The sequence below is a fragment of the Eubalaena glacialis genome, chromosome X, assembly GCF_028564815.1.
Source record: "Eubalaena glacialis isolate mEubGla1 chromosome X, mEubGla1.1.hap2.+ XY, whole genome shotgun sequence".
NCBI lineage: Eukaryota > Metazoa > Chordata > Mammalia > Artiodactyla > Balaenidae > Eubalaena > Eubalaena glacialis.
Genome location: NC_083736.1, coordinates 112532285 through 112555302, shown reverse-complemented (window position 1 = coordinate 112555302; position 23018 = coordinate 112532285). Strand labels below are relative to the sequence as shown.

At 39.3% G+C, this 23018-nt stretch overlaps 1 protein-coding gene across 2 annotated transcripts in view; it reads right to left on the bottom strand.

The window, feature by feature from the left end:
- Positions 1-23018, bottom strand: part of GRIA3 (glutamate ionotropic receptor AMPA type subunit 3) — a 285426-nt gene that overhangs the window by 38025 nt on the left and 224383 nt on the right. For both annotated transcript variants that reach the window (XM_061179160.1, XM_061179159.1), the window contains exon 12: positions 14083-14281. In XM_061179160.1, the coding sequence (XP_061035143.1) occupies positions 14083-14281 (199 nt within the window). The remainder of the gene's footprint in view (positions 1-14082; positions 14282-23018) is intronic.

Here is a 23018-nt window from a genome sequence, read left to right as displayed (position 1 = left end):
CTCTGTCTGGCTGACTTCACTTAGTATGATATCTCTAGGTCCATCCATGTTGTTGCAGATGGCATTATTTCATTCTTTTTTATTAGCTAAGTAGTATTGCATTGTATGCCTGTACCACATCTTCCTTATCCATTCATCTGTAGATGGACATGTAGGTTGTTTCCATGTCTTGGCTATTGTAAATACCAGCCATATTTTAATACTTGAACTTCCCCATGTGAAGCCCAGCTCTTCTGTATGTCTACCTACTGTCCTCTAGACTGGGGAATTTTGAAGCTTGGGATTCCTGGAAGCCTCTGTAAAAACACTGAAACCGCAGTCCTGGCCACCTGAGACCCTGCAGGTCAAATGGGGGAAAGTTAGAAGAAGGGCTGGTAGGACAGCTTCTGTCACGTTGGCAGATTTCAAGCTCCTGAGCAATCTCTGCCTTCCGTCCTGTTGTTTTCTTTCTCCTTATGAAATTTTTTGTGCCCCTACTTCTCTCCAGGTTCTATTGCCTTTGTTTTTCCATGCTGACTAGCACCTAGGTATGTTCACCTAAATTCTTCCAGGTAGGGACATTTGAGGCAAGAGGTTCTCTGAAGCCTCTGTAAAAGCATTAATGCAGCAGCCCTGGCCACCCAAAACCCAGCAAGTAAAAGAAGGGAAGAGAAAGGGAAGCAAGGGCAGTTAAAGGAAATTAGAAGAGAGCTTCTCTCTAAAGGGTAGGAGTTTCCAGCTCCTAGTCTAGTACTTCTGTCCCATTTTTTTCCTAAGAAATTTTTCTTAACAACAACCTAGGACATCCTGATTGGAAATCTCCACTGATAACCAACACTTGGACCTGGCCACCTCCAGTCCTATAGGATGGGAAGTTTGAATCATGCAGCTTGCTGAAGGGTCCCTAAAGACATTAACCCAACAGTCCTGGTCCCCCAGGCCCCATCCTGTAGATGAGCAATGGAAAAGGAATGGTGTCCTATGGATCATAGGAAAAATTGTGAACATTTCAAGGCTTCTGGGTATTATTCCCCTGCAGTCTCATTTCACTCTCACTTTTAATTTTCTTCTTTTTTTTCATGGAAAGGCATTTTATTTTAAATATAGCAGTGTGTACCGCTTTTAGTTTTCTTGGACTTTTATTGACCCTAGTCTCCAGCCCGATACCATTACTTGAGCTTCCCTGCACTTGGGACACCCTCAAGCCTCAGTGCCAGCTCAACCTCAGATTCCAGCCCCCCGAAACAGTCATCTCCCATTGGTCCCTGTTGATCTCTCCCACCCCAACAGGAACACTCAGAGGAGGAGGCTACAACTCAGCCATCAGCTGTGACCACTCTCAAGTTACTTCTGCTCAGACTTCCCTCTGTCCCACAGGCCCAGCCTCTAGCCTCTTCCCTGCATCTTTCACATAGGATTAATAGAAAAAAAAAAAAAAGCAAATCCAAATCGTCAAAGCAGAAATCCTCTGATACGTTGTATTGTCAAATGTTCTTCAAAGAGTGGCTCTTAGTCATTTGTGTTGCAATCACTTGGGGGTGCTCGTTTAAAAATGCACGTTAATGGAACCTATGGAATAAGCATCTTGGAGGGGGAGGTGTGAGAACCAGTAATCTGTGTTTTGAAATAGCTCCCCCAGTGATTTTCTATGCAACCAGTGGTGGAAGACACTGGTCTAGTGTAGTCATTCATCAGATTATTGAGTCCCCTACTGAACATCTCTGACAAGTGGCCATTTGCCTATTCCTGGCCTATAGCCCTTCAAAGATAAACAGCTCGCTATCTATGGAGACAGCCCAATCTATTTTTGTATTCCTTTATTAGAATGTTCTTTTTACAATGAGCTAAAATCTCTATCCCTGTAATAGCCACTCTTTGATTTTGGTTCTATCCCTTAGGGCCCCACAGAAGAAGTACAATTCATCTTCAAAGTTTCTACCCTTCAAATATTTGAAGATAATCCTAATATATTCTACTCCTGCATATTTTCTTCAGGCTAAATAGTCTCAATTCTTGTGATGGGGGAAACAATCTTGTAGAAAATTGCACACCAGTCCCTATAGGTCAGGTCTTTGGGCAATTCCAGATAGAAATGTTTTAAGACAAGACCAGTAGAGAACTATGAGAAGCCATGTTTGTCCTCTTGATGTCAACTCTAAAAATCTGGAGGTGTCCCTTACGTTTAACAACTTTCTATGGATCCATTTTGCATGAATTTATCCAAGCCTCCTTGAATTTATTTATATTTCTCCTCAATCATTGACCATGCTATTCCCAACCTTCTTGTTTGTACAATTGGCTGAAACCCCAGGCCAAGAAAATAAAGCAAAAGTGTTCTTCAGGATCTGGCCAGTTTACTCCCTGGTACTTTCATATATAATAAACTCTAATTATTTGCTAATCACAATTACCCAAGTTGTGGGGCATGTGCATGTGTGCACCTGCACGTGTGTGTGTGTGTGTGTGTGTGTGTGTGTGTGTGACTGGAGGAAAGGGACAAGATACAAATATTTTGAAATCAAACTTCAAAATTTTGTGTAAAGGGGCTTTAATATGATTATCTTCATGATTACCCTATTAATACTACCACATCAGGAAAGGGGCTGTTTATTTTAGATGAAATAATGTCTAATATCATGGGGTTGTTTTTAAAGATGAAAGGTTCTTACAGTTCAATTTGATATTATTTGCCAAAGCATAGATGGATTTTGCTTTTCAACACTGGTTCCTCAGACTCATTTAAAAGAAGCAAAGTATTCTTCAGAGAAAGCAAGGTGTTCTTTGGTGTTCTTTTTAATGAACCCCATCTTCACGTGTGAGATGTGAATTATGAAACTAGAAATAAGACAGTGCTCAGAGCACCCTGGCCTTAAGCAGTGATTTCCAATTTACCCTTGGCAGTCTATTGATTTCTACTATGATACTATTGTTTCAAGGCAATAATTTTTTTCTTGGAAACTGTGTTTTTTTTCATCCTAAACTCCCACCCCACCCCAAACACATATACATACACTATTTTGTGCAAACAAATATTAGTGTGAACACTAGAGAGAACTAACAGTTCTTCAGTCAATAGTGGCCACAGTTTAACATGATATAAAGTCATGGTCTGTCTTGTTGTTTTGGTCACAAATACATTCTTACATATCCTTTGAACTATTTTTGAATTCTATTTTCTCTCCAGATATTTTTAAGATGTCCCCTTTTCCAGAAACCTTTCCTGACTAAGTCACCTGACTCCTTTATTATCTGCATACTGAACTCAGGGGTTTGGATGGCATCTCCTATTCATTCCCAGAGTGTCTAGGACAGAGTTCTTTACCCAGTGAGTTGGGAAAATCAATGTTACTGAATGATACCAGAAATAGTCTGTAATCCAGACCACAGACTCATGGAAATTAAACTGAGAGTGAAATAAATCAGGCTGTGATCACATAAGAATTTTGATAAAACCAGGAAGTAAGAATCAGTTCCGGAATGCAGGTTCCTCTAAGCATAGCAGCTAATTACTTTCAGGAACTTCTTCATTTAGGGCACCAGAGAGTGTACAGACAGGAGATCAGTTTGGGGGATAACATACAAACAAATACCTACAATCAGAACTGGAAAGAAATGCCGTAGATCATCTCTATCCAAATCCCTTCCTTCAGACAGGTAACATTCTAAACCATTTAGAACAGGAGGGCGATGGGTTTCATTCTACCATCCATCACCTGCATTCTAGTGCAATCTTGCTGGGGCATCAGAATTGTAGCCCAAGCACAGAAAGAGGAAGCATGCTCCTCTAAGATTTTGCTACAAGCTGAAATCACTAGCTAAAATATCCAGGGCCCTCTGTACATATGTGTGGTGTGCGGTATAGACAGGAATTTAGGTCTTTTTCAACACATACATACATAGCATACCTCCCTCTCAACTTCAGTCATGTATCAAGATAAAACTTTGTGATATTAACTAAAGTTCTGTCCCCAATACCAGGTACCCAGTGATCTTCTTCCTATTGGGATGGGGGCATCAATGGCCTAAGAGAAGATTAGGAAGAAAATATCAATGGAACAGAAAATGCCCTCACCTTTTCTTTCAAAACAGACTTTCAGAAACTTACAGCAGAAAATAATAGAGCTGGCATATGATCCAGCAATTCCATTCCTAGGTATATACCAAAAGGAATTAAAAGCAGGAATTTGAACAGATGTTTGTACATCAGTGTTCATTGCAGCATTATTTACAATAGCCAAAAGCTGTAAACAACCCAAGTGTCCATTAAAAGATGAATGGATGAGCAGCCGCATAGCACAGGGAGGTCAGCTCGGTGCTTTGTGACCACCTAGATGGGTGGGATAGGGAGGGTGGGAGGGAGATGCAAGAGGGAGGGGATATGGGGATATATGTATATGTATAGCTGATTCACTTTGTTATATAGCAGAAACTAACACACCATTGTAAAGCAATTATACTCCAATAAAGATATTAAAAAAAAAGATGAATGGATAAGCAAAATGTGGTATAGATAGATAAATTCAGCCATAAAAAGGAATGAAGTTCTGACACATGCTATAACATGGATGAACCCTGAAGACATTGTGCTAAGTGAAATAAGCCAGACACAAAAAGACAAATATTGTATGATTCCATACAGATTCATAGAAATGGAAAGTAGAATAGTGGTAACTAGGGGCCGAGGGAGTGGGGGAATGGGAAGTTGTAGGGGAATGGGAAGTTACTGACTAAAGGTTACAGAGTTTCTGTTTGAGGTGATGAAAATGTTTTGGAAATAGACAGTGGGGATGGTTGCACAACATTGTAAATGTAATCAGTGCCACTGAATTGCATACTTAAAAATGGTTAAAATGGCAAATTTTATGTTATATATATTTTATTATAATTTTTAAACATTAATAATGTAATATACCAAAACTCATTGAATGGTTCATTTTAAATGGGTGAATTGAATCTTAATTAAACTGTTTTAAAAAGTCATAGCAGAGACAACACTACCTTGAAAGCCAAGTTTTAAATTAGTAAGAACCAAGCTTTCTGACAAAAAAGAAAGGTTTTTGAGTTTCCAAATTCTAATTCCCTTTAGAGGGAAATATGAAGTTTATGTCATACTCAATAAATTGGAAAGCAGATGGATAAAGAGCCAGACTAACTACCCTAGGAGGCCAGATAAGAGCTGAGGCAGAGAGGAGTACAAGAGAAGTCAGACTGGGCTATACGGCTCTGAGAAAGGTCTCTGTGCCCTGCCCCCCATCTCCCACCCCCCACCCCAGCTCTCCGAAAGGGGGAGGGAGGATGGGACTCCCAGGGCAGAAGTAACGAGGCCTTACTTCCCAGGGTGTAGCATAGGGATGATAAATTGAAGAGAACAGCCCATGTCTAGCTTGGTGCTGGCATCGTAGAATAGCAATGGTTACATGAGATCTATGAGATCTCTAGGAGGAAGGCGCTGTCCTAGACTGGTGGAAGGAGAGAAGGAGACTATTCCAGTAGCCCTATAACAGTGCAAGGGGAGAGAGAGAGAGAGAGAGAGAGAGAGAGAGAGAGAGAGAGAGAGGGAGAGGGAGATCGTGAGCTGAAATAAGCGCAGGGTTAGTTGGTCTGCAGAGGTCTTGTGGCCTGGATGAGGGGATGATGCAGCAAATGTCAGTGTGGAGGGGAAAGACTACTTGACATCCAAACTGGGTGGTACAGCTCGATGGATGCCTGGAAATGATCCTGATGGTCTGGGGTTAGATGGCTGCCCCTGATGCCATGATACATTTTCACATGGCTAACTCTTATCATGTAAAGTCCCTGGAACTTGGATATTATCCCAGGGAAGAGGGAGTGAAAAATCCTGAAATGACTAGGAAATCACTAAATTTGCCTGAATTTATCTGGGTGTATCTTTTCTGCCATGTGGCAAAAATGAGGTACCAGTAACAGGAGTATAAAGAAAGTTATGTTTTTGCAAAATGGAGTTAGTCATTTGTGAAAATATACCTCTACCATAAAACCATCTTCTAAGAAGACCGCAATAAGACACAGTAAAGGCATGAATCATTAGGGGCTTCTGGACTTCTAAAATTTTTTGATGATTAACCTTAAGACTTCTTATTTTCTCACTTGGAAAAATTCCCTAACCAGCCCTAGTGTAAGTGTACCTTTTCAGCCCTTGTTATTATTACAGTTTACTTTGTTACTATAGTTTGCAGTTTACAGTTACTACAAGTATCCTTGAATCATTTAACGAATGTAGGACTTACAGATTTCATTAGTGACCACTGAAAAGGAAGGCCAAAAATCTGAGCCCTTCCACTTTGCTCACAAATGTTATCTAATTCATCAGCAAATTCTGTGACTCTCTCTCCAAAATATATCCTAAACCTGACCACTTTACGCAATCTCCATCACTATAACTCTAGCATGTAATTCCAATCTTTAGTCACCCAGGTTGTCTTCCTGTCCCTTAAACATGCCAGGATTGTTCCTGCCCCAGGACCTTTGCACTTCTTATTCCTTCTGTTTAGAATACCATATTTTCACACGGCTAACTCTTATTCAGGTCTTTAATGAAATATTACCTCCTTAAAGAGACTTTCCCTGAACCCCTCCTTCCCAAGCTCCCAGTTAAAACAGTCCTAAGTCATTCTCTATCATAATACATAGAGCACTTATTGGTGCCTGAAATTATTTTATGCATCTATTTGTTTACATGCTTACTGTTTCTCTCCTTCCAACAGAATTATTATTCACCAGTGAATAAAGAAATATTCAGTGTCTACAGTACCGAGTTAGGCAACTGGGATATAGTAGGGGAAACCTGCCTTTTTGAAAAAAAAATTCACATCAAGATTTTGTTTTTGTGAGTTTCCTTTTCCTTTCAAAAGCAGAGTGCAACCAAGCATTCTAGTTAATTGAAAGCTGTTGTGAGTTGAGTTTCAGTAAGTTGAAATTTTAGTTGATCCTTATGGTCAACAATTTAGGCTTCTCATGGTGATGAAAAGGAATTGTAAATAATCAACCTGCTCAGGCTTGCCAGGTGAACTCAAGGAAAGTCTAATTGAACAGATGGGTCCCTGTCCTCTAATTGGAAGGCTATTAGGTGATTTGACTTTGTCAGACAAGAAAAGAAAGTGAGGTCTTGAGATGAGTTCCTCTAGGGAAGAGAGTTTCAGAGTTCTCACAAAAATCTGGGAGTTCTGTGTGATGTTAATTATCCTGGTGTGGTCTGAGAAAGTTGGCAGCCTCAAAGATAACAAAGACTTGACCCCCTTAGGCTTTCTGAGCTGTGAAATGCTCTCATAAGCAAGTAGGTTACCTGGGAAGACTAACGGAGACAGGCTAATGAAATCCATATGGTTGGTTACTTTGGGCAGATGGTCTGCATGCCACCTTGGAAGCACCTGAAGTTTCTAGGTGGTCTTTAAGGGCAGCTTTAAATTGTGCATGGTGAAGTTGTCGAATCTGCAGACCACAAAGGAATGGCTAAAGATGGACTAAGAGATGAGGTCAGTAGTCATATTCTATAATAGGGGTAGGAATGGGATCAGGAGGATGGGGGAAGGATGTAAATGAGCTTTATCTCTCCTCCAAAAGCCAGAAGAAAACCCCACCTCTCTTCCATTGAGCAAGCAGAGATTATTTTTCTTTTATTTTTGAGAAATACCCCTCCCTCATGTCTCCACAGAGCCTTATTTGGACAGTCTCCATGCTTCAATTGCTCTATTGCTGGGCCCTTTTCTTAAAAGTCTCCTGATATTTGTAGAACCCTTCATAGCATTAAAGAGATTTTTTCTGATATTATCTTCTAACTAAACCCATAAGGAAGGTAGAGCAGGGAATATTTCCCTTGATAGATGAGGAAACTGAGACCAAATGACCCTTACCCAAAGAAAAACAAGAAAGGCATCAGTGGATGTGGATTGCTGCGTTTGTGGCATTCACTCTAGTTTTACAGACGCCTTCCTTTTCTTTGCCTTCTTATCTTGGGTCCTTTTGAGATTGCCAGGGCGTGGAAAAATGTCATTTAAGAGTATGTATAGGTTTCCTTTTCTAATTGATCCATTAAGGGGAATAAAAACAAAGATCAACCAGGAGATGATACAGATGCCTTAACATGCGCTGTCCTAGAGGCTTGATTCGTGCATAGGACCCCATGTTTCTATGAACACTCACACCAGAAAGGCACTGAGATGAAATGGGAAGAGGACCCAATCTGGACTCAGAATTCTAACTTGTCCCCACTGAGCTGAGCGACTTTCGGCAAGTCACAAGGTCATCTTGCCTCAGGTGTTTCCTCTCTGAAGGAGGTGTAATAATACCTGTTCTGGTTGCGTGGCGGGATTGTCGTGTGAATAGAGTATGGTAATGTATGTGAATATGTGTTGAAAATCTAGCCCACTAGATTGTGAGCTCCTAGGGGGTAGAGGCCATTTCTGTTTTATTCATCACTTAGCTGACATTCCTGCTGGGGTTACAGAGGATCATTAACGCTACTCTTGTTCACCGAGAAGCATACCCAGAGACTGGCACATGCTGGGAAGTCGCTCCATAGAAAGAAACACCATCAGCTACCCCAGAGGGATGATCATCTAGTTCTCTGAGATGCCTATATTTTAAGTCAATCTGTTCCCCTAGATAACCTCCAAATATGGCGAAAAAACCTATCTAAGTATTTTCATGTGATTTGGCAAAAGGCAGAAATTTAATTTCGTTTATGGAGATGGTTCTGCAGTGCTTAAGCCTGGAGTTTGGCATATAGTAGGTGCCTAAAAAAAAGTTATTGAAAGAGTGATGAATAAGTAATAGAATCTAGGGCATTGTTATTAGCCTGTCTTTGTTGCCACATTTCCTCCATTCTCTCGGAGACAGATATTAGGTGTGTTGTGTTCATAGTTGTCAGGTCAACCTCTGCTCCCTTGGTGAGTGTCCTTTCCACCCAGCTTGAGACTTGTCTGCAAGGAAGACCCAGGAAACCACAGATCCCTGACAGCTGAGGGATGGGAAAGGCTGACAGCTGTCTGAATGTACCATGTGGCCAGGCCTCAGCATCCTCACGTTGTACCTGCTGCTCTACTTCCAGTCTTAACCTGGAGGTCTATGAGCCTTGCTGTGTTATGTATTATATGACATAGGAAAATAAGAGTTTGGGGGGGGATAAGGCGGCATCAAAAGGGCCATGTAAATAATTAAAAAACAATTTCTTTTTTAAAATTGTTAAGTAATACATACAATAAATGTCTCTGACCTACCATTCCTTGGTATCAACTCATCTCCTGTTGCTGCTATTATGTGTTCCCTAGTGTGTAGTTGGCTGTGTCTGCAAGCATTCGGTCACATCCTGTATGTCTTCAAACTAATTAAATGTGGTTGCAGTTATCTGGGTACAGTGTCAAGCTCTCAAATTCTTCATGGTACTTGCTGAGAAAATTTTTAACAAAAGAATTTTTACATTTTGATGTGTTTCCTAAGGTGAGGGGATGGGTAGGGGTAAGGGAGGTCTGTTGTAGTAAAGCTTAAAGATTAACGGTTAGTTTTCTTAATCATGTCCAAATGTCACCATACCTAGCATAGGGGAATTTGTGGAGAGATTGTTCTTCTTTCTCCATAAAGTTCAAAAGCCCTATAATAAATAACCAATAAATGTTGAAATGTGGACTCTGATTGAAAATGTGTGTGTGTGTGTGTGTGTGTGTGTGTGTGAGAGAGAGAGAGAGAGAGAGAGAGAGAGAGAGAGATTCAGAATGTATAAGGAGAATCTACATACTCTTGGAGGGACTACTTCCCAAAAAAATAAATTTTTTTGAAATGCAGGGCTCTTCTTTTTGCTGCCTGCATTTCAAAAAAATTTAAAAGTTAAAGTGAGCGATGACAACAGTAACAGTGTTGAGATAAAACATTCTTCATGAGTAATTCAACTGTGCTTCATGTGGCTTAGAATGTCTGCAACTCAGAAGACAGGGCAGTTCCCTTGGTGGTCTCCAGATAAAGTTCAGTTTTTCTGTCCTGCCTGGGGTGCTGGAGCAAGGCACGTCTCTCCCCATTCCATTCCATTTATATTTATTTTCTTAAAGGGGTTTAAATTAGCATTAACATTTCAGTTTAAAAAGCAACATACTCTGATGCTTTTGTAAATATGTTCCTATAAAAGGGTTTCATCTTCAGGAAATTCATGGAAAAGACTGACAAGTACAGGTTTCTGGTAACTGACTATACTGCTGAACTGAATGAATAAGCATTTTCAGAACTCTAATGAAAAACTGATGAGCTCATAAAAGTGCTAACAAAAGATCACGATGAAAAAAAAAAATTAATTACATGGGACTGAGTGAACTGATGAGGATGAGTATAATTTTTGTGACTTTCTGGTTGAATTTAAAAAAAGAAAAAATCCCACAAGAACTCAGAGGCAAAGAATATACAAATCAATTTTCACTGCAAAGTAAAGGAGCTGTTACAGTGGAGGATTACTGGACTGAATGTCAATATTATGACATAGTATGAGTGTGTTTCATGTTTGGTAATTGCAATCATTGTTGCTTTTGTTGTGGTCATCCATGTACAATGCTTGGTGTCAGTCTATTTATCTCTTGTAAAAATAAAATACAGTGTGTGTGGAAAAAAAAAAAAAAAAAAAAAAAGCAACATCCTTTTATACCCTGAACTATCTTCAGTGGGGATATGGCCAAGTATCTGGAAAAGAATTCACTTCATTATAAAGCAGAAACTAACACACCATTGTAAAGCAATTATACTCCAATAAAAACATTAAAAAGAAAAAAAGAGTCAAGCATCGTAGTGGTCTTCTAATATTTCTAGGGGTCTGAAGGCAGAGAGAATTTTGGAATTGCTTTTTCTCCCAGATCTACTTTTTAAACTGAATCTGCATCAGGTTAAAATTCCAAAACCTAGTGGAGAATGATCATTTCGGTGTAGATTTCCAAATCATAGTGGCATTTCTCTGGGCAATGACAATGAAGCTGTCGACTTGTTTTTTAGCATGGGTGCCTCCACCTCTGGTTGGGACATTTAGTTTTGGAGCTGCTGTCTAAGGAAATCAGTTTTCAAGTCAAGAGGGTTGATGGTAATATTTCAGACGTCTCTTCCAGCTGCAAGCATTTTGTCTGGTCCCTCCCTGCCTTTCCTGATGGAACAGGTCCCTCTGTGCCAGTGACTTTATGTGATTGTAAGATAGCAGCCGAGGATAGTTCAGAAAATGAGAGAAAAGAATCATTTAAAGATGTCATCATTTTAATGGCAGCCTTACCCAGGACAAGTAAAAACGACTGCAGGGCAATTAGAAAGGAATTTTCTTTTATTTATTTTTCTCTAGAGGGCTGGCCCCGGGGCTGTTTTATGGTGTTACTACTTGGTCCCTGTGGTTTTAATATGGAGTGAGAATGGGAAGAAATGAGCTCATGTTATGTTTGTAAATGTTGCATGTGATCTTGTTTTATCCTCTAAAGTTCAGAAGGCATGCCATCAGGGGTCCTCGATTTTTTATTTTGGCATGTGGAGGAGTTACTCCTCTTAAAATTGCCTTGAGATCTTGGAGGACTGAGAGGAAAGTGACATGCTGTGGCGGTTAAGTCCCTGAGTAGGAGATGATGTGTTCTTGCTGGCTGCCTTCTCTGATTTATGGGGTTCAAGGAGGGGTAAAGTAGAGGATCTTGAGAGGACAGATGGCTTGGAGACCAATTGGTTGGGCCCCTCTGTATTATATGAATACCAAGCATTCCCTTTGTTGGGTTTACAGAACATTTTTAGTACAAGCAGGCTAGGAGCTGCTTGTCCTATACTGCTCAGTTCCACTCTTAGATCATCACCTTTTTTGTGCTGTCCTAAAGAACTTCTCCACAGAGTCCTTACTGCTGTCACTAGCAACCAATTGAGGAAAAAGGAAAGTGGCGTGCGGGAATTAGAAAATGATTTGCACTTCTTTATACTAGAAATATCTGGCTCTTTTTCTAATCAGATTTTCAGAACAGTTCCATTTCCATACGAATTACTCATTGGCTGTAAAGGTCACTAGGAATTGCTGAGCATTGGAAACCGCAAACCAATTAGAATGTGGCAATAGCTTTGCTCAGAATTGAATGTTGATTCAAATTGGCTCTGGTAATAAGATGCTCTTTAATGAAACCATCATTGAATGGATTAATAGATGCTTTCCTAGTTTTTGAGGAAGACACAATATGTGTGGGGGATGGGGTCTGGGCATGGGGACAATGACTACTTGGTCACAATTTGAAGCCCTTGTGTTAGTAAATCTTCCCAGAGAGCCTCCTTTGCCTGCAATATGGATGAATGGCCTTTGAAAGCTTAATGGGAATTGATGCCACCTATCGATTACCATTTAAAGCACACCCTCCTAATTTCTAATCAATGCTGAAGGAAATATGCTTTCCAGTGGAACAAGTATCCCTAATTGGAGGGTCCAAGTCTGGTGTCTTGATAGCTTAAGTGGTCAATTACTTCTTCTAGCAACTTGATGCCTATTGGGTTGGTGAACATAAGCTCTGCTGAAGGTTGATACTAAACCAGATTTCCGTGGAGCTGATTATGTGCTGAATACTCAGCAGATGGAAATCCCTGGCTTCCTGCCCTGAAATGTGTGAGTGATTTCATGAGGGCAGGGGATTATTCCCAGATAAGCTTCTGGAACTGCCAACGTAGTGAGGGTCAAGGCCAGGTTAGTTCCAGAGGATCTTCATACCATTTTGATGCTTCTAGTACTAGGCCCCTGTCCCTGGTTGGAGATTATGAACTGCTCGATAAATAGTGGTAGAGGTGAGATAGGGATATCCTGAGCCAGTGAGATTTCTGGAAAGGGTCTCAGAATTAACCCTTTCTCCTTCAGGGAATGAAAACAGTTTTTAGTTAATTGCTATAATTTCAAGAAACACACTCCTTCTGCTTTCCCATGAAACAACTGGACAAATCCCACGATGATACATGTAGAAATATATTTCTTAATGATTTCTTAAAGCAAGCTGGTTTAGAACCAACATTTGTTTACTGTGGATCTTTGAGGAAAAGTCAGTAATTATACCTGCCATCCGATAATTTGATTATTGGTTGGAGAGAATGACTAAACTTTTCTTCTCTACCTACTACGCAAGTGGCTTCTGGATCACTGCTACAACCAGTTACATGGGTTACAGTAGCAGGCAGTGGTATGCATAGAATGGGTCCATTTTCTCACTGAAACCGCCATATTTTCCTGGTTGGGGCAACTGAAAAATCATGTGAGTTCTTAAACACTCCATCGGTAGCCTTTCTTATAGACCAGTTGCTACAGAACAAAGATATTGGTATTTTATGTAAAAGTGGTTTTGTTCATTCTATAATGTTCTATATTGTTGTATAATGTTCTATATTTGTTCATTCTATATGTTCTATAGAACATTCTATAATGTTCTCCTTCGATCTCCTTTCTTCTTTCTCCTTGACAGTGCTTACACTTTACTAACTTTTGCTAGTGAACAACTTGCTGTTTCCCCACCAAGATTTGGCCTATGTGTGGGTAGTGAGGGGGAAATAAATCTACTTAAGAAATTAAAACAATTATCAGCTTCCCAGAAAATTGAATTATCAGCATGTACATGAATGCTTGAAACAACTGTAATACATTTTAATAGAAAACCAATGTCTCAATAGAATATGTAATTTTATAGTTCATCACTCCTCAGATTCTTAGAGTCAATTACCTAACCTCTGTGAACTGCTGAGACATAAAATCACTGCTTTTGTAAAAGCTAAAAAGGAGAATAGATATTATTTAGTTCAATCCCCTCATTATTCAAGTAAGGGGACCAAGGCCGACAGAAGTTAAATGACTTGCCCAAGGACAAACGATCACTTTGTGGTAGGGTTGGGATTCAAACCTGTGAGTTCAAACTCAGTGCTCTTGACATGCCCCCTGTGATGTCGCACACGAGTCTTAGTTCTAAAGGACAATGAATTAGGTCACCAAGCAAGTAGCTCTGTATTTAAGATGCTCTGCTTTGATAACATTCCCACCGTTTCCCGATCCTCCCTTAAAACACTGTGAATCTGCCTTTGTGAGCAGATGATAAAATAAAATCCAGCAGGCCCAATTAACTGTAAAGCACTTACTCTGAAAAATTCTTTTGTTGAGCCGGAGTCCAGGGTCCCATATGCAATTTCAGTCTGCTTAGCTAAGTCTTCAGCACTCTCTATGGGAGAAACCATCCTCTCCACAGTCAGGAAAGCAGCGAGATTGGCCGTATAGGAAGAAATTATGATCAGCGTGAAGAACCACCAAACCCCTCCAACAATGCGACCGGAGAGTGATCTACAAAACAAAGACCAATCCAGACCCAGAGGGGCCGGATTTCAGTTTAAGAAATCCTTATCTTTACTTTTGGAAAGAGGAATGGTTTCAGTGCAGCTGATGAAAGAGGGAAGTAAATGATGTCAGGGAATTAACACATCAAACAAATGTGACACGTTGACAGTATCACCACAAGTCATGATGGCATGTGATGATGGTACATGCATAATGCTCTTCAGGCCTATACGGGTTTCAAAGCAGGATTATTTATTTAATCACGGGAAAAAATACCTTCTTTTTGCCAGTTCCTGCTTAGGTGTAATAATTGTACTTACCTGATTCTCCTCCTGTGAGCTTTTCTGGGCACACCTGTGGAAGACTGCTCTATTTCCTTTAAGGCAAGTGGTTCCCAGCCTTGCCTGTACCTTAGAATCACCTGGGATCTTTAAAAAAACTTCTCATGCTCAGACCCAGCCAAGACCAAAGAAATCAGAACCTGAGAGGTGGGACCCAGACATATGTATTTTTAAAATCTCTCCAGGCGATTACAATGCGCAGTCAAGGTTGAAAAACACTGATGTAAGGTGATGTCATGGGAGAAACACAGAGTCGAAAACCTTTACATATTTGAAGAGAAATGATTAGGTGCTAGCTAGTAAACAAGCACTATGCACTATGAGTTTAACAAATTTAATATAGACATTGCCATTCTGTGGAGCTGATTACCCATAAGGCAAGGGGCCATAAGATAATATTTATTATTGTCTTCATATAAATGGCTAGTGGGGCTCAGGAGTTTAGATCCAGAGATTGAAACTCTTCCCTTTTACAAACTGAGATGTAGCACATAGGACAGGCCTCAAGTGAAGTAGGAAACTACCTGATTAATAGGATTTGAGAAGCACTAAAATGTTTGTCTGTACCCTCCCCCACCAAAATAATCAAAACAAACAAAACCATCCTCACTGGCCCGCCCTAGAAATTCTTACTATTGGAATTATCCTCTGAGCTTTCTTCAGGAGGCTTGCTCAAAATGTAACATTTTACTTCAACAAGCATCTATTATCATACTATCCTGGATTAGTCTATGCAATTAGTGGAGAATGGGACAGAAGATGGGTAAGTTTTAATCAGGGAAAATTTTGTTCTTAAACATAACTGTGCATGGGCATTACTTGGGGTGTTTGTTAAAATGCTGATTCAGAATATCTGAGTGCTCAAAAACCTGGACTTCTCAAGCATCACTGGTGATTGCAGTGGCCTGCAGCCCAAACTGAGAAATATTGTTCTTCTTCTACATCAGTGATTCTCAACTCTGCCTGCACATCAATATCATTGGGGGAGCTCAAGACAAGACAAGACAAAACAAAACACAATGACCAAAAAAATGCCTAGGCTCCACCCCAGGCCAATTAAATCCGAATCTCTGAGGGTTGGGCCTAGGCAGCAGCATTTTTATAAAACTCAGGTGCAGCCAGGATTGGGAGTCATGGTCCTGCATCATGAATGCTACTCAGGGAGAGGGTCTGTGGGCAGTTAGGGGGCAGTGTGAGGGCACTGAATGCTCAATGGGTAAGGGCTTGTAGTGAGGAAACTTCAACTCCTTCACAGTGCTGCTGAAGGCTGGCTCTGTTTGCAGAAATGAAATCTGGTCACTAGGTTTTATAAAACATTGCCACATTATCCCGAGGAAAGTTCTGCTCTGTGGTGGAGCTCCATCCTGGTTAGGCTGTGTTCTCTCATGCCCAGAAAAGCTCACAGGAAAAGAACCCACTCTGTCATAGAGTCAAGAATAGGCGTAGGAGCCTGGCACATCTCCAGGCTCTGTGGGAAGAGGGCAGCTCTGGGCTGAAAGTTGGCAAGTCAAGCTCGTCTCTGTCTATACCCGCATTTTACCACTTTGAAGCAAATTTAAATTCCTGTGTCCCAAGATAACCTTTTTTTTAGCCTCTGGAAAATTCAGTTGTTTTAGATTTTACACCCTGATCAAATAATTTTGGCAGGTGTTTTGATAAATAGTATTCTTTATTGATTAACTGTAACAAAACTATTTGGTTATTTAAAGCCTATAATTCCTATTGGTCCCTGGATGCTTCAAATAACCCTTATTTATTTATTTCTGAACATAATCACTTTTAGCTTTTCGGATGTGCAAATCTGCTTTGCAACAGATTTTCTAACTGATAGTTATACTCTCTCAGGATTTCACCTGGGAACATTTCCCTTTTAATCAGAAGATGTAAAAACATCTGGAGTCAGAAAGAATGTCACATCTGAATGCTAAAAGTGTACAGAATATTTCAATTATGAATTTGAACCTTTCATAGTCTTTCTTCATTGTTAACATATACATTTTATTTATTCTGGGTTGATCTGACTCTGGAAATAATTTTACTGTATAAAAGATGAATGCTCAAGGTAGCATTCGTAGTAATAGGGTAATAAAAATGATAATAATAGCGAACATTTAAGGAGCACTTCCTATGTGCCAGACTCTGTTATAATTGTTTACATGTGTCAACTCCTTTAATCCTCCATCCCTTTACAGATAAGAAAATGGAGCATTCTACAGATAAAGAAATTGAGGCACAGAGAGGAGAAATAGGAAATAAATCATCTAGACTTACACAATCGGAAAGACATGCCCACATTTCTGTAGTATAAAATACTCATATTTTGTATAAGAAAACCCAAAATGGTGTGTAAATTATAGAAGGAGCAATTTTCCTACAAACACTGAGAAATATAGCTGCAGGAAAACCAAACATGTTTGGATAATTATTGTTTATTATCTGTTGTTCATTTGGAATGGAACTGTGAATGTCATCCTTATTTGGGATGATGGGGTTTTACTGAGACCGAGGGGAAAACTGATTTTGGAGTATTTCCAGAATCATGGTTTGGTATGGAAAAGGGTGTATTCTGCTGCTGTGAATACTAATGGTAGTTTATGTATTATCTGCTTGAAATGTGGAGAACAACACAGTAATTTATGGAAATTACATTTGTGCCATTCTATTGCAGCTAATGGACTGTGGCTGTGTCTGTGTGATCTAAAATCAAGCCTGCACATCATAATCTGGTTATTTTGGCCACCTTAATGGCTGACTCAGGTAATCATGTGGTTGATCTGTATGACTCAGCTGAAATTGGCTGTTGCCATGATTGAAAATAAACCTAAAAGCAAAATGGTCTTTTTTGTGGCCTCTTGTCTACATGGCTGTTGATTTTGGCAATTATGTGGTTAATACTGTGATAGACCTATGATCATGGAGAATTTTGGTGAATATCCACATAGAAATGGTAAAATAGTATCCACGAGCATCAGCATAGATGGAAAAAGGAGCTTCCTTGGAATCAGCGTTGAATGCACAAGCTTGCATTCAGCGTTCTCCCTTCAAGACAGTAGTAGCTTTTGTGCCAGTTCAAGTAAGAATTTAACCTCTGTAAAATCTAAAAAAGCCAGACTTATAGAAAAACAGAAGAGAATATAGGTTTTCAGGGGATGGGAGGTGAGCAAAATAGGGGATGTTGGTCAAAGTGTACAAACTTCTAGTTATTAAGTGAATAAGTTCTGGGGATCTGATGTTTTTTAAAGGAATGGATTTTTAAAAAATATAAATAAAATTTTCTGTTCATCAAAAAAAAAAAAAAAAAGACAGTGGTAGCTTTGACAAGAGTCTTGGTGGAATTTCTACCACTTTCTTCCCTTGTATGTCATGGATGCCTAAATCCTTTCACTGAGAAAATGTGCAGTGGAACTCACAGGGAAGAAGCTCTATAAGAATTTTCACATTTCCCTTTTCTCATTAGTGAAACTATAGCCTTTTAAATCCACATTTCAAATGGAGGCTATATAAAAAGTGACTGATGGGTCAGCCCCATCACATTTTTAAAAGGATCTATTAAAACAAGACAAGACTTTATAGTTGAGTTAGAAAGACCTGTCATTTCCCAGTATCTTTTCTTCTATTAATGCAGCTTCAAAATGTTTAACATTCATTTCAAGTAGTTTTGTTGCACAAGACAGATTTTGAGGTTAGCATAATGAAATGACCGTAAAATGCTGCCATTTAGTATTTATAAAAATGCATTAAAGGAACATATCATACCTTTTGAAGAAATGTAAGAGGAGGCATGAAGTTAATGAAAGTAAATTAGCAACAAGAGAAAAACAGACATAACATTGCAAAATAATACACAATGCTCACGTTATCTGTGATCATAAGAAACTAGAGTTTCCGAGTTAATAATAAAATGTATTTTATGGCCTATAAAATGATAATAAAAGTGAGCTATGTGCTGTAACCTTCATCCTGTAAGTAAATTTTGAAATCGGCACTTTACTAGCTTCACAAGATGAAGACCCGGAACTGCAAACTGCCTCTCCTTTGCACAAACTCTTTATCATTCCTGTTCTCCCTCTTCTTTCTTCCACAGTAGGCATCATTTCTACACTCCATTCAATGCTGTGTCTATGACAGATTTTTAAAAAATGTGCAGAGTCAATCTTTGGTTCTTATAGTCTTCTCTGATGGGAATAACTAACCATCTCCCAAAGACTGAAAACTACGGCTTTCAGCCAGAAAAGTCATGAAATAGTTGTAATAAAAATCCTGCTACTACAATTAATTTATTACCACACCACTACTGCTTTGAAGTGAATTTGCAGTTGCAGTAGGATGAAGACACTGGTCATACATCAGTAAAGGAAAGGCTATCGTTGCTTTAAACGGAGCCCCAAACTCTCCTATTGTCTTTGATCCCATTCATTTTTTACCCTTCGTATATTTTATTATTCTGCACATACTTTCCATTTAAAAAAGGAGGATCTATGTGTCAGCTAACCTGGACAGATCCCCTGCCTGCTTCTCCAAAGTTTTTGCTATCTGGAAAACTTAACAGGAGAATAATGCCCATGGAATAATCTGTACACAGTAACCAGGTTCAAGTTAGTGTGTTCTTTCCATTTTCTCTGCTGCAATTCCCTGGAACCTTGTATCTTCAACTTGGCTAGCCCTCAGAGGTCCCTGCAGCTTTAGAGAAAGTCAGCAGGGGGCGCATTTGTCTGGAAGGACTTGGACTCTGGCCTGCTTAGCAGTTCTGTCAACGTTTTACAAACGAAATAAATTTCAGATTAAAAAAATTCCAACCACCTGTCAATATCAGCAAGACATTGTGGAATAATACAATCAAAATGTTTGCAAGTGGTGTAATCCTTAAGGAAAGCACTTTATGGTTTCAAGACGGAATGTTGTTGGTTATTTCTCGTCAGAAATCAGCTATTTGGCACTGACTAAAATTTTAACTGTATTCCTAAGGAGTATTAGGAACTAAAATGCAAATGCAATATGAACGATTAGTATTTGTGAAGCCAGGATGGTTAACAGCAGCCAGTTTAAAAATGATAATAGGTAACGTGTATTGAGAACTTACTATATGTCAGGCACTGTGCTTTACATTTTATAGATGAGGAACTGAGCCTTAGCAAGATTTAGTACCTCGCCCCCATGTCACACAACAGCTAAGCGGATTGTGAATCTAGTGAGATGAACTCCAGGACCCGCATACCTAATCACTATGCTCCCTCCATCTGGCTACACCCACTGGCTATCTCCCCATCCCCCAGTCAGGGGGAAGAGGGTTGAATGCAATCTCCTCATACTTTCTTCTCCTGACTCCCCCCAACAAATTAGTTTGTGTATGAATATAACCTCAGCTTATTACATTGATTACTCAGTCTCCACCTGAATTGGTCACCCTGAACAATTGGGGTAGTTGAAAATATCAAACCTAATATTGACATAGACTCTTTAGGCTTCTAGGTTACTGTTCATAGCTTTATTTGATGGCATTGGAATCATGCTCAGTTTTCCTCATGATGTCTTGTTGCTGATTTCCCAGTCTTTAACTTTGAGTGAACACATGTTCAGCAGCATTCTTAAATGCTCACTGCCTATTTTCTTAAACAGCCAGGGCAAAGGTACTGTTTCGTCAGAGGTTGGGAGACTGGAAAACATCTCTTGGGCATGAGCATGAGGAAAAGAATGGAACAAACAGTGCACCTTTAGGTCGGTAGTGGGAGGCTGTGTGTGGTAGTGGAAATAATTGTATTGCTGGCTCTTACAGCCTCCATGCCCTCGGGTTCCATGACATTATCTCTCCGGGTACTATTCCTTTCTCTATGATATGAGAAAAGCAGTATGAAGTGGAAAGAGCGCAGGTTTTGGAATTGGAGTTGGGTATGAACACTGGCTTTGTCATTAGCTGTGTGACTGGGCAAATTACTTCACCTGAGCATCACCTTCACCTAAAAAATAAGTACGATGCCCACCTTGTGGTAGTGTTTTGAGGATTAGAATTCATATGATAATACAGGTAAAGTGCCCAGACACAGTGGGAACTCAGAGAACGTTGTTCCTGGGCCCTCAGTAAACGGATGCAGCTGGATTAATTTATCTCTGACATCTCCTCCTGCTATGATATTTGATAATTCTACTTTAAAATGTGGTCTCTTATAATGCCTTGAATTGCTCCAATTTTGAGAAAAGTCAGAGTGTACAATGCATGCTCACATTCTGGGCTTTCTGGAGAGTTTGCATTCCAAGGATGGCCATTGAACAGAAATGGGGCTGTGTGCCCCATTGCTGGGTTGAGTTGTGACCAGCATTTAGAAAAAAAAAAAAAAGAAACAGAATAGGGAATATCAGAATGCATGGCACACTGTAAGGGTAATTTCTGGTGAAACTTTTGTTACGTACATATATGTGTACTGAGCTGTGATGGAAAATTTATCTCTGACCGAGGGTTGTGCTCAAAACATTTGAAAGCCATCGCTCTCTAGGACAGTGTCTAGCGCAGAATAATAAAATCTGTACCTTGAAAAAAGCACTTGATATATTTCGGCGCCACAGAAGAGCCACAGCTTAAATTCTGCTACAAAAAATGAAAATAAAGAATCTTTCCAGCTTGTCATTTTCAAGCCATCATTTTTAAGTTATTACTTAATGAGGCAATATGCATAAATACTTCTAAAAACAAATGGCCTTTTAAGAGTCCTGTTTGAGTATGCACAGTAGTATGTAGCACTCCAGTGGGGATATCACAAATTTAGTTTTGAAAATTCACTTACAGAAACCAATAAAATCTCCAGCCTTAATAAGTCTTTAGCATTGTCTCAACACAGATTACCAGCCATGTTAAAATCATTCAATTACAGGATCATTCAGAAACCCTCATCTCTTGAAGTGAACATTTAAAAAAATCAGAAAAGAAAGAAACTAGCACAATTAACTCCCAGATGATATCACAAAACGACACACATTCCAAGCACAAAAGGAATAGAGAGTGAAATAATTTGGAGAATCTGACCAAGCAGATTGAGGGTGGCAAAAAAGAATGACAGATAAATGAGGCTTACCCCACACGTGTTATACTAAAAAGCTGCTGAAGATGGTTACCAGCGATTTATACAGCAAAACTTCATTTTAAATGTTTTGTGCTCCAAGTGGATAACCTCAAATGAAGTATGCTATAAAAACATGGTAGGTGACCTTCTGAGTCCTTCTAGTCTAAATGAAAATCCCTATATGTTTGTATAATTGATTCTGGTCAGTATTTGGATTAATGTTCAATTTTACCAAAACTACAACTTTTTATTTCATTTTTTTCTGATTATAAAGATGTTACATTTGCTTACAATATTTTATAATTATGAATTTGCCACCATTTTTGTTTAGGTGACTCGACACTTTAAGTGGGTAAGGTCTAGGATATTCACATTCAATATCTTCAATAGCTTCACTGAGGTAAAATATGCATACCATACAATTCACCAATATAAGTGTACAATTAATGATTTTAGTAAATTTAGAGTTGTGCAACCATTGCCACAACCCAGTTTTGGAAAATTTCCAACACTCTGAAAAGTTGCCTTGTGCCCTTTTGTGGTTAATCCTGATAGGAATGGGACTAGGGTGAGGCAAGTGAGGCATTTGCCCCCCACACAAAATTTAAGGGGGTGCCAAAATCTCAATCAAAATAAAGAGCATTTTAGTATAATTTTTTTAAAAAATAAAAATTAATGCAAAAAATCCATGATTAATAAAATAGTAAATTTTAAAATAAAGACTGGATCTGACCCCTGTACTTGCTCTACTCAGCCTCACTTGCCTCACCCTAATCCTGATCCTGATCAGCCCCTCTCTGCTCCCTCCAAGGCCCCGGAGACCAACAACGTGCTTTCTGTCTCTGTTGATTTGCCTATTCTGGACAAATGGAATAATACAATATGGGATAGTCAATAAATGGAATTCAAGTAATGGAATCATATGGTAAGTGGCCTTTTGCATCTGGCTTCTTTCATTTAGCATTATGTTTTCAAAGTTAATTTAGTAGCACGTAGCAGTTGTCTTTTTTTAGTTGCTCAATAGTTTCCCATTCCAAATGTGGTACGGATATGCCACATTTTGTTTATCCATTCATCTGTTGATGGACATTTGGGTTGTTTCCACTTTTGGCTATAATAAATAAAGCTCCTATGAACATTTGTGTATAAGTCTTTGTGTGGATATATGTTTTCTTTTCTCTTAGGTAAATAAGAGTGGAATTGCTGTGTCATATTTTAAGTGTATGTCTAATTATAAGAGACTGCCAAACCATTTTCCAATTTGGGTGTAGCATTTTGCATTCACGCTACTAATGGATGAGAGCTATAGTCATTCCACATCCTTGTCACCACTTGGTAATATCTGTCAAT